The sequence below is a fragment of the Chiloscyllium punctatum genome, chromosome 41 (assembly GCF_047496795.1).
Source record: "Chiloscyllium punctatum isolate Juve2018m chromosome 41, sChiPun1.3, whole genome shotgun sequence".
In the NCBI taxonomy this organism is placed as follows: domain Eukaryota; kingdom Metazoa; phylum Chordata; class Chondrichthyes; order Orectolobiformes; family Hemiscylliidae; genus Chiloscyllium; species Chiloscyllium punctatum.
This window is the reverse complement of record NC_092779.1, coordinates 41,319,232-41,332,182: the sequence shown is the minus strand read 5'-3', so window position 1 is coordinate 41,332,182 and position 12,951 is coordinate 41,319,232. Positions and strand designations below refer to the sequence as shown.

The following is a 12,951-nucleotide window of genomic DNA, read 5'->3' as shown; positions in this document are numbered from 1 at the left end:
ACCAACATTCCTGTACAACCTCAACATAGCATCCCAACTACTATATTCAAAGGACAAAAGAGAAATACAGCACAAGAATAGGCCCTTTGGCCCTCCAAGCCTGTGCTGATCATCATGCCCTCGCGAAACTGAGAAACAAACCTTCTGCCCTTATTTGGTCCATATCCCTCTATTTCTTCTCTATTCATGTAACCATCCAAATGCCTCTTAAATGTCGCCTATATACATGCTTTCACCATCTCTTCTGGCAGTGCATTCCAAGCTCTTACCACTCTGCATGAAAAGCTTCCCTCGCACATCTCCCTTAAACTTTCCCCCTCTCACCTTGAACCTGTGCCCCCTTGTAATTGAAACTTCAACTCTGGGGAAAAAGCCTCTGACTATGCACCCTATCTATACCTCTCATAATTTTGTAGACAATTATTAGGTTTCCTCTCAGCCGCCGTCTTTCCAGTGAAAACAATCCTCATCTTTTTAAACTTTCCTCATAGCCAGTGTCCTTGAAACCAGGGAACATCCTGCTGAACCTTCTCTGAACTGTTTTTCATGTTCTTCTGGTATCGTGGCAACCAAAAGTGCACGCAATATTCCAAATGCGGCTTAAGAAAGTTTTATATAGCTGCAACATAATTTGCCAACGTACCCTAGCTGATGAAGGCAAGCATACCTGCTTAATCACCTTGGCCACCTATGTTGCCACTTCTAGGGAATTGTGGACCTGCACACCCAGATCTCTCTGTATGTTAATGTTCTTAAAAGTTCTGCCATTTACCGTAAAATTCACACCTAAATGTGATCCTCCAAAATGCAGAACCTCGCATTTGTCTGGATTAAACTCCATATGCCATTTCTGTGCCCAAGTCACCAATCTATCTGGTCTGAGCAATGAAGGCAAACATGCTAAATGCCTCCTTAACCACCTTATCTATATGTGATGCAAACTTCAAAGAATTGTATACTGAACCCCGAGGACTTCCTGTTCTGCAACACTGTGCAACCTGCTTATTAGGCTGAAAAGGTACTTTTGGTTGAAGATAGTTTCAAATGCTTCAATCCCTTCTCTTTTATACTGGCATGATGGCTTCTACCTTCAAAGGGGATGGGGATATTTGTGGAACTTCCTTCCATTAGTATTTTTGTCTCATCACTATTCACAAACTGCATGATCTATTCTGTTGATTGTAGACTTGCATGTGCTGGTTAACTTTCACATAGTTGTATGAATGTGTTGTAGTTTCACTAGATTGACACCTTATTTAAAGGTATGCCTGGAGCATTTCCTTGTATGTCCTCCAACACTTCTTATTGGGCATGTCTTGTTGCTTGTGGTAGATTGGGAGATGTATGAGACCATTAGATGCCAAATTAGGATTAAATACTGTATTGCAGCTGGCCCACATTGCCTCATACATGACCTGGTTGAGCTGCTGGATCTTTTCAGAACCTATTGCATATAGTACAGTGGTGTTGCCACACAGTGGGTGATCTAATTGAAAAGGCAAGGCTTCGTCACAACATTGGCTTTATGGTCATCAATTCCAGCAATACTGTCCATGACAGCTACATCTATGACATGTAAATTGGTGAGGACCAGGTCAAGTATGTTTTTTCCTCTTGTTGGTTCTCTTGATATCAGCCAGATATTAATAGCTAGTCCTTCAGGATTTGGCTGGCTCAGTCAATAGTAGTGAGCCACTCTTCGTAATGGGAACAAGTCCCTGACACACTTTACATTCAGTGCCCTTGCTATACTTGGTGCATTTTTCCAACTATTGTTCAGCCTGCAGCTATATTAATTCATTCGAGATGAGAATTTGGGTTTTCAAACAACAGAGGCAACAATAAAATGGTAAATATCTCTGGAATAGTAATTTTGGAGCCATGGGTTCAAATCCTAGCATTGCAGATGGTGAAATTTGAATTCAGAAGTAATCTAGAATTATAAGGTACCCTAATGATGATCGAGTGTTGTAAAATCCTATCTAGTTCACTGGTGTCCTTTAGCGAAGGAGATCTGCCATCTTTATCTGGTCTGCCCTACACGTGACTCCATCAGCAATGTGGTTGACTCTTAATTGCTATTTAGAGATGGGCAATAAATGTTGGCGGAAGCTGTAACACTCGCACCTCAAGTTTTTGAATAAAAAAAATTACATGGCAAATTAACTATTTTAATTCTAGATTCTGCAAAGCTTAAGCTTTCATTAATTGATCTTTTGATTCAGGGTACAAGAGTTAATTTTAACAAAAATCACATCCAGCAGAATCAGGAATTGGGAAATTATAGGCATAGTTGTGAGTTTTACAGCTATTAACAATTAAACAAATACTATGTGAAGAGCACCTATAAAATCCTGGTATACACTTCCGACAGGAATGCAGTTTCATAATATCGACTCAGTAATCTTTAATCTAATGTGTGAAAATAATATGAAGTAGTATGGAATGAAGATTTGTTTCTGAATCAGTATGAAGATAACTGCGGAGAAACTTGTAAAGATAATGAGAGTTAAATGCACAGTGTAGACTTATTCCAATCTGCACACTTTTCAAATAAATTGCTCCCCAATGTTTCACAAGCAAGTGCTTTTTTTTGTACACCATTAATCATTTAACAATTATTCTCTATGTTACTTTAATGCTATTAAAGAAAGTAGAAGTTAAAAAATATGATTTCTTAATTTTCTTTTAACAGAATCCCATGACCCTGAACAAAAGGGCAAACTAAACACAGTAAAAGGTGTAAAACGGAAGAAAGTGGTGGCTGAAAATGTGACAAAGAAAATCCCTAAATCACCTGTCAAAACTCCATTAAAGTTTTGCAATGATCAACAAAATGTGGAGGAAGCCTTTTCTGTTGATGGTGTTGCGACTACTTCTCCGCTATTAGAAAAAGAAGACTTGGTTGTACAAAATGGAGGACTTGATAAAGAAAGAGAAATTGGACAAAAATGTTCACGAGACCTAAAAGTTATTTATGAGGCGACGGAGGCCCAAAGTGACAGGTCAACGCAAAGAGCAATTCTGCCAGCGGAGCACTCAGCGGAACCTTGCAACAAATCTCCAAATTTGGGAGCTCAACAATTAGAAACTGATGCTACATTAAAATTACTAGTGTCTGAGAAATCTTCCCTATCCAACAAGCATACACAGCATCAAATTCAACATCTTTCTTTACTACAGGAACATTGGTTTCTTAAAACCGAGAATAAATCGTGCAGTACAAATGGAAGTTTTTCTTATGAAAATACTGCTTTTGATGTTTTATTGAAGGCTATGGAACCTGAATTAAAAACCCTTTCAAAAGTAAATTTTTGTATAGCCGAACCTGAATCAAGACAAACAGGCATTGCTGTTGGAACACAGGTGCAAGAGTCAAGTGGCATATCAACAGTTGCTGCACACACCCTAAATCAAACTTCAGTATGTAAATCTGAATTTACCATAGCCCCACAGTACTATTCAAAATTTAAACAAATTGTGCCCAAATCAGGAACAAAAGTGCAACCAGATGATCAGACCACATCTTCTCTAAATTACCTGCAACCTCGACTTGTTTCGCAAGCTGTACAACAAAATAAACATCATGCCTTATCTCAGAGGTTTAATGGATTACCAACACATCAGCAGAACCAAATAAAGCACCATTTTCAGCCAACATACAACTTAACCCTGACTTCTTTAGGTCATTCTCAGAACTCTGTCATATCACGTGGGCCGCATCAAAATCAGCTTGCAGTTCATTCAAATCAATCAATGGCAACTAACTTGTCTAATTGTGTTCAAGTTGGATCTGGTTATAAACAGCTCCATGTAACGCCAGTTGTGAATTCTGCAACAGATCAAGTATCTGATATTTTAGTTATGGACCTGAAGCCTAAAAAGCAAGGAAAATATATTTGTGAGTATTGTAACCGAGCTTGTGCAAAACCTAGTGTTCTCCAAAAACACATTCGATCACATACCGGTGAACGCCCCTACCCTTGTGTTACATGTGGGTTTTCGTTTAAGACTAAAAGTAATTTATATAAGCACAAGAAGTCTCATGCACATGCCATCAAACTTGGCCTTGTTTTGAGATCAGGAAGTGCATCTGTGTCACAGGAATCTGACCGAGCACTTAGTAATCATTCAGATATAGAGGAAAGTGGTGAAAGTGAGGCTGAATCCACATCTGAAGAAAAGTCTTTTGAGCAACAGCACTTTGAACTGGAAGCTGCACAAATAACTGTCAATGAGTCCTATTCAGAAACACCAACATTTGCTAAAAGTCTCAAGTCACCTGACAAACTGATTAATAAAACCATTGATTACAGCACTTCTGAAAGTGCAGCCCTACTTAAGTCCTCCGAGTCAAACGTTGCAGCTGCTTTACCCAAAGTTGTGGTCAACCCTGTGAATATTTCTCCATTAAGGGCTGATAGTCCAAAGCTGATAGATACAGTTCCAGAACTATCCACTGCAAAGCAACAATTAAATCCACAGACTCCTAAAGTGAAGTCAACCCTAGCTTGGATGTCTCCACTGAAGAAGCAAGACAATGAGCACAAGCAGCGAGTAGAGATGAGCCCACAGAAGGAAGAAAAGTATCAGTCAGTAACAACGCATGCACAGCTTCAAAGACAGCAAGCCACTGAGTTTTGTCAGCAGCAAGGAAAGTATCATTTAAGCCCACGAAGTCTAGGGAGCACAGACTCTGGGTATTTTTCTCGTTCAGAGAGTGCAGACCAACAATTGAGTCCATTGAGTCCTTATATTAAGTCAATGTCCACAACCGAAGTTGATTCCAACAAGTGCAGTTTACCTTGTCCACGTCATAGCAACCAAATTATGGCCACGGTTTTACAGATGAGCTCAATTGAAAAACCATCAAAATTGGAAGCTCCTGTTCGCACTCAGATAGCAACAAAAAGTCTGGAAGAACGCATTTCCAAATTGATATCAGATAATGAAGCAGTAGTGGATGATAAACAGCTGGATAGTGTGAAACCCAGAAGAACATCTCTTTCAAGGAGAGGTAGCATAGACTCTCCAAAACCATATACATTTAAAGATTCATTCCAATTTGATCTACGGCCACTTCATTCTGGAAGGAGAACAAGTTCTAGTTCTGATATACCCAAATCTCCCTTTACACCTACTGATAAGTCAAAGCAAGTGTTTCTTCTGTCTGTTCCTCCTCCATTTCCATCTCTTGATTGTTTACCAATCACTAGAAGTAATTCAATGCCAGCTACTCCAGCATACTCTGCTGTACCCACAAGTACAGTCTCTGTAACACACCCACTTCGAGAGTGCCAGTCATTTGATGATAAAATTGGTGCTTCATTTAGTGATGATGTTTTTGTTTCTGGACCACTTACACCTCTAGAACTTGCCCATCCACGAACTCTTGTTAGACAGACTGCAATTGAGGATTCACCAGGTAGTGAAGGACAGAGCTCTGCTTCCACACGCTCCATGGATGAGGGTTGTCATAGAAATAAAAAGACTAGGGTTTTGATGCCAAGAAGTAAGTCATTTGAGCATGAGTTGCGAATGCAGGAAAAAGTGAAAAAATCACAAGGACGGGGGTCAATGTACGAATGTGAAACTTGCAGAAACAGATACAGAAAGCTGGAGAACTTTGAAAATCACAGGAAATTCTACTGTTCAGAACTCCATGGGCCAAAACTTAAACCAGCAATCAGCAAAGAGTCAGAACAGGAAGCAATATCAGGTAGCAAAGCACCACAGTTGTTACATTACAGGGTAGTCAGAACAACAGGTGTACTGCAGCAACCACCCAAGGTGAGGAAAAGGAGGAAAATTAAAAGTATTGGTGATGAGGATGAAATGTTGACCACTGATAATACTGTGACAAAAACTGTAAATAAGCAATTTGTAGCAGATCAGAAGATAAGTGCTGTCTCTGCTGTGTCCTACAGGAGCAATAAAGGTGGTAATACCACACAGACAGTTGTCAATGTAAAGAATTTAAAAGGAGAACATTTAGGGGCAAGCAATATGGAACCTTCCTTGGAGACATTTGTGTCTTTTAGTAAGAAAATTCAAACCACCCCATTTCATTCTCCATTGCAAGACAAAGGAGAGTTGAATAGGACCAACAGTGGAGTGTCTGTAATTCAACACACCAATTCTTTGAGTAGGCCCAGTTCTTTTGAGCAATCAGAATCTATTGATAGAATTTCTCCTGTGCAAGAAAATGAAACCCTCAATGAAATCATGCAGCCTTCTGTGTTTGGGAGTACTCAAGAACACACTTGTTGCAAATCCACAGATATCCAGCAGAAATCTAATAGTTGTGAGATATTGAGCACAGTGAAATTTGAAACTTCAAGACCCACAAATGTTGATTACACTTCTTTACAGCATTTAAGACTGGTGCGTCAGCATAACATCCAAGTTCCTGAGATTTTGGTCACAGAAGAACCAGACCAGGAACAGGAATTGCAAGGAAATGAACAGGAAATAGTAACAGAAACATTTCATTGGCCTCAACGCAGTGAGACACTTTCAAAGCTACCAACAGAGAAACTCCCACCAAAGAAGAAAAGAATCCGCTTGGCTGAGATGGAACACTCGTCTGGTGAATCCAGTTTTGATTCAACACTGTCAAGAAGCTTTAGTCGGGACAGTAATTTGTCTTATTCCAGTTTCTCAACTTCTTTTGATAAGGAGGATATCCCCAAGACTGAGAGTCCTTCAAAGGTGGAAGCAATAAGTAAAGTATCTGAGCTGTCACTAGCAAATTGCTCAAACACACTTGGTCTTCCCAATCTACATTACAGAGGAATGAGACGTGTTGCATCTGAACAGAGTACTTGCTTGCCTCCATCTATGGAGGCTAATTCAGGAATTCGTAGTAAATCATTTGATTATACTATCATATCCAAATCGAGATCTTCATCACCTGAAGTTCCTATGGAAATGATTTCAACCATGGCTCCTGGAATTATAGGTTCTAGCTCTGTCTCACTTATTGAAAGAAGAAGAGGCCCTCTTTTACGGCAAATGTCTTTGAGTATTGGCCCAGATATTTCTCAACCTTCAGTTTTGCCTTCTAATTTATTAAAACAAAATGTAACTCTGCAGGTAGCTGCCTTGCCACAACTCAAAAGCTCTATATCACACCGATCATCTCCTATGTCACTTTTAACAACACCACATCAGTTGTCTTGTATGGCACAAATTCGACACATTGTCCAGCATGATCTCCAACCTTCAATACAAGATGCAAACGTAAATAATCAAATTCATGTTAACTCATCTTCAGTCCGAGCATCGATACAAGGAAACCCAAAACTGCCAGACAAAATGGTAACAGCTCACGTAGCCCAACAGAAATTGTGTCCAGTTATATCTCTTCCTTCTGCAGCTCCAGATAATATACTTGCTCCTAAATATCAGCTTCAGTTTGTTCAGAAGCAAGCCAGTCAGCCATATTTACTTCCTACTGTTACATCCCAGCTGCCAGTTATTCCACTCCCAATTCCTGATACATTCGGATCAAGTGTGCTAACTTCATCTCAGTCATTGGAGATCATCTCAAACTTATACTTACTCCCTCCAGCCCAACCTGCCCCTTCTGGCAGGTCAGCTACTGTAGCTTCTCTGGTCATGCCTATTGGAATTCACAGTAAGAAATCTGTTTATAACACTACTGCTCTTACAACATTACCACAGATTTTGGTCACACAAGACCAAACAAACAATCCAACGGTGGTGATTTGTAATCTTGATTCAGTAAATATTGCTACTGATAAGGAGATGCCTTCAGGATCAAAGGATTATCTGGAAGGCCAACAGTTTGAAATAAATTCTAAAATAAAGATGCCTGCCACTTCTAAATATTGCATCTCCCATGATGAAAGCAAAAGTTCACTTGTACTCAGTGGATTGAAAACACCATCAGATGGCTTACTTTCACAGGAAACTACAGGAACCAGTAAACGCATGCTGTCTCCAGCAAACAGTTTAGATATTGCAATGGAAAATCACCAGAAACGAGTTAAAGATGAAAATGGATCTACAAGTAGTGATAATGTAACACCAGGATGGTTACATAGCATGAAATCTTTCGAACCTAATACGCTTAAGAAGCCCATGTTAACAAGGCAGTTTTGCACAACCGATGAAATTGAAAATTCATTGCCTGCTGAGCAAGAAGGTACTCTGGAAAACAGTCCTCAAACTTTAGAACTCAGCAGCTTCCCCAAACCTTCCCCTCATGAGCTGTCACTATCTGACCAGGATAACGACTCAATAGTTGCAAGAGATGTTTTGGAACCTGAAAGTTCAAATTATTCTCATTTTACTGCAAGTACTGTTATTCGAAAGTCCCCCATATCAGTATGCTGTAGTTCTCCTCAAGTGCATACCACGCTGTTGAAATCAGCCTCTGACAGACAAGATAATAAATCCCCATTGGGTAATGATGAGATGCAGCCAATTAACAATGAGGGCCGAATAAAAGTGGGAGCTTCCTTGCCAGTCACAAGCACACGAGATATACAGCATGCATCACTTCCATCTATGAAAACTTCAACAAATTTCAGTTGGTGTTACTTGATGAAGTGTAAACCTCTACACATGCAACAAATGGACAAAAAAAACTCTGCATATGCTACATGGCCTGTAAGCTCTAACAGTCTCAATCCACTAGGTTTACCAACAAAAGTTGTACTTGGTCTTCTCAACTCAATGCAAAAGAATAAGAAGGTGATATACACTGAAGCAAAAACCACCCTATATCATTCTGGCATATTGGTACCTTCAAGCAAGTGGAAAGCTGCTAAATCTAAGGTATTACTATTTTGATAGCATGTTGAATCGTTTGTGGCCCTGCAAACAGGTGTGGAGAGAAAAAAAATCTATTTTCTTTAAAGGCCAAAATAAGGCTGACCAAGATTAATCATCATCGGCATAGACAGAATTTCATGGATGCATTAAAATAATAAAAGCAGGTGTCATCATTGCACTTTATTCTCACTAGGTTAAAAATCTCACAGCACCGGGTTATAGTCCAATTTAGAAGCAGTAGTTTTCGGACCGCTGCTCCTTCATCAGGTGGTATTTCCTCTAGATACAACAATAACAACCAGGCACAATAAACAGAAAATGTGAAGTTATTTTTGTGCTATTTGATCTCCTTGGTCCAGCTCTTGGTGTTTCAAACATATATGTTAATAGCCAGAGAAGTGTTTAAGCTATGTAGAAATAAACACCGGGGTGACAAACTTAGAGACTGAATCAAAATTTACCTTTTTAAATAAACATATTCTGAATTATTACTATTCTTCCAAATATTATATTTCACTAGTAATAGCATCACCTCCAGTGAAGAGCAAAAATGATAGCTTAAGGATTTTGTATTTATTTTTATCCATTACTCTTTTAAAAACTGTGCATTTATATTTTGCTATTTCTGACATTGAGACATGCCATATTAATAACAGACAATGAAGTAATTTTGGTGTCATCATAGTAATAACATGGGAAAACATTGCAGCCAATTTACACACAGGGAGCCACAAATACCGTGAGATAAATGACTATATATTCTTTCTGTTTTTGAATGAACGATAATATTAGTCAACCAGGAGAACTCCTCTACTCTTCATCAGATAGTATCATGAGATTATTAACTTTTCTACATGAGAGTTGGAAGTATCCTCAGTAAATCTGAGAGACAGCATCTCCCACAGACCAGCAATCTTTCAATGCTGCATTGAAGTGTTAACCCAAGTTATATGTTCATGTGTCTAGAATTGAGCTACCAATGAGACAGGAATCAAACCTGAGTTTAAAAGAAAGCTTGGTCCTTTCTTTTATGTACTTAGCAATGCTTAGAGAAGACAACACAAAACCTAGAAGGACTTCAATCAGAACAGATTGTGAAAACTCATTTTTCATATCAAGAAGGAACAAAAATTTTACTTTATTGAAGTTTTGAACTTTTGCCTTGTATTTTCTTAAAATAATTTTGAAAAATGTTTAACCCAAAATTTCTACAAGTAAAAGAAGCAAAATATTCTCTATATACTGATTTGGACCATGACTTCTAGCTTTGCATTCTTCCACCCTTAGTTTTTACAGCTGTTGAGTGCCCTCCTTGACCCTGGTTCCAATGGAGTGTCATACCATTCTGGAATCAAGTTGAAGCCTTTGAAATGCTGCCTGCTCCCCTAAATGTAGAACACTGTATCATTCTTGCCTTTCTAATCTTTGCCTGTCACCCTTACTCCTGAGCCATAGACCTATGAACTTAACTCTGACTGCACTCCCGAGAAAAACTATCAGTCTCTTCAGTATTCAGAACTGAGTGCTGATTGTAGGAAAATGGGTATTTCAGTCTGAATTTACTCAGCACTTAACTGCCTAGTCTTCTTTGTTTGCTTGGTAATTCCCCTTTTCTTTTCATAGCTTAAAGTGTTTTTGTGTCAACTTCTAGAAGCATGCTGTCCACATAACCTTGTAGACATATCTCAGTGGCTCCAGTTATGATTCAAACCTCAAAAACAGGGTCCTCCATCTCATTACATTTCCTCCACAAATGTTTGTTTGAGACATGAGAAATATCCTGAATTTGAACATGGAACAGGATGCACATTCCATGATATTAATATACCCCACCAAACCTATATTTATGAGACTATTATTGCTACCAGTGACATAGAGTGATGAGGGCATGCAGGCACGCAGGCAGAGTTTAGGGACCTAGCAAGTGAGACCTCAGTTGTAGTAATTTCCAATTATTCCTGGCTCAGTGCCATTCTAAGTATCAAAATAGGATGGTAGAACAGGTGACTGGCATGCATGGTTTGAATAGAATAGAATCCCTACAATGTGGAATCAGGCCGTTTGGCCCACCAAGCTCACACCGACCCTCTGAACAGTATCCCAACCTGGACCCACTCCCTTAACCTATCCATGTAACCCTGCATTCCCCATGGCTAATCCATCTAACCTGCACATCCCTGGACATTATGGACAACTTAGCACAGCCAATCCACCTAACCTGCACATTTTTGGACTGTATGAAGGAAACCAGAGTACCCAGGGAAATCCATGCTGACACGATGAGAATGTGCAAGCTCCACACAGACAGTCACCTGAGGGTGGAATCGAACCTGGGTTCCTGGTGCTGTGAGGAAGCACTGCTAACCAATGTGCTATCATGCCATCCTGTGTCATCACGCGGAATGATTCTTTGAGTGAGGGATTTAGAATCCTGGATGTTAGATCTGGATCTTGGAAAGCTGGAGGTATACGGTCTGATGAGATTCACTTTAAGAGAACGAGGAAGAATGACTTTGGTGGTTTGCAGATGCTGTTGGGGGAGTTTTAAACTAACTTGGCAGGAAAGTGGTGATTGAGATGTACACAATGAATTGGAAGATATAGATAGCATTGGAACAAAAAAAATAAGGTATTGGACAAAGACTGAGTGCAATAAGATCTAACTTAAGTTTCTATCTCACATATATAAAAATAAAAAGTGTGGTTAATAAGTTTGGTAGTTGCAGATACAGGTAGCTGCATGGCATATGAAGTTGTAGTGCTAATAGACCTGGCTAATAATGGACAAGATTAGGTGCTATATAATCTTGGATACGAAGTGGTAGGAAAAGATAGGGAAGGAAAAAAAGAGGTGATGTGGTAGAATTGATGAAGGAGAATGCCACACTAATGGGGGAAGAGGGGATCTTGGAGGGATTAAGGTCAGCATGTATTCAGTGAAAGTAAGAAATAATAGAAGTACTATTATAATACTGGGTTTTTTCTATGGACTGATATAGAAGAGCATATTTTCAGAAAAATTACAAGTGCAAAAACTAATAAATAGAAAAAAAATTGGGTAAATTGTCATATCAAAATCTGTATTGAAATAATACAGATAAAGCTTAAAAGTATTTGAAGTGTGTTGAGGAGAATTTTCTGGCTCAGCAGGGAAGAAACCTTGCTGGAATGCCACATGTGGATCAAGTGTCAAGGAATGGTGATCATTGTGTCTTAAGACTGCAGTTAGTCATGAAATGGACAAAGAACAAGAAACATTCCAAGAGTATCAGCAGGGCAATCAGATCGAGAGCCAATAATGCAACTGAGAACCAAGCTGAATAGAGAAAGTCCAGTCAGGAAATCAAAGAAGAAATAAGAGAGACACAGATAATGTATAAAAAGAGACAATTTGCTAACATAAAAACAAATCCAAAAGCTTTCCAGTTACAACACTGAGTAAACCCCTCCTGCTAATTTAAACCAGCAACACAGAAAAGACTTAACCCCTGCAGTAATCTGTTAAAATTCAAGAGGCCAAGAGCTATCCCAAAGGTCACTATTTAAAGTAAAAATTAACAATTTTTATTTCTTTTTAAAAGTCTAACAGAGACTAATTAATTCAAATTTCAAAACCAGGCAGCTGTCGAATCTTCTCTTTGTATCTTCCTCTGTCTTCTTTTCTTCTACTTAAAGTTTCTGTTTCACAGGTCATTGATAGATAAAGCTACTTTTAAGAGAGTTATTCTCTGGGCGTGGACTTGTTGGGCCAAATGATCTATTTCCATACTGTAGGGATTATAATCTAGCTAAGATAAAATTAATGAAGAGGCACAATTAGGAAGGCAGTCTATACTTAAAATCTGATAAATCATCAAGATCATATCGTCATATCTCCAAGAATGCTAAGGGAAATAAGGCTGGAAGTTGTAGAGGTACTAACCATAAACTTTGAATCCTCCTTAGATGTAGGATGGTACCAAATTTGCTGATGTTTATATCTGTTTAATGAAGAGTGTCAGGGTAAACCCAGTCAATTTAACCACTGTGTTGGGAAAGCTTTTAGAGCTATACCACAGTACTTTGAAACGATGCCCACTGTCCATGGGCACTTTAGGGTGGCATGGTGGCTCAGTGGTTAGCACAGTGCCAGGGACCTGGGTTCAATTC

The 12,951-nt window shown here is 39.1% G+C and overlaps 1 protein-coding gene across 7 annotated transcripts in view; it reads left to right on the top strand.

The window, feature by feature from the left end:
• The window catches only part of hivep1 (HIVEP zinc finger 1), a 212,316-nt gene that overhangs the window by 123,172 nt on the left and 76,193 nt on the right, over positions 1–12,951 (top strand). For all 7 annotated transcript variants that reach the window (XM_072560776.1, XM_072560774.1, XM_072560775.1 and 4 more), the window contains one exon: positions 2,696–8,805. In XM_072560776.1, coding sequence (XP_072416877.1) covers positions 2,696–8,805 — 6,110 coding nt within the window. The remainder of the gene's footprint in view (positions 1–2,695; positions 8,806–12,951) is intronic.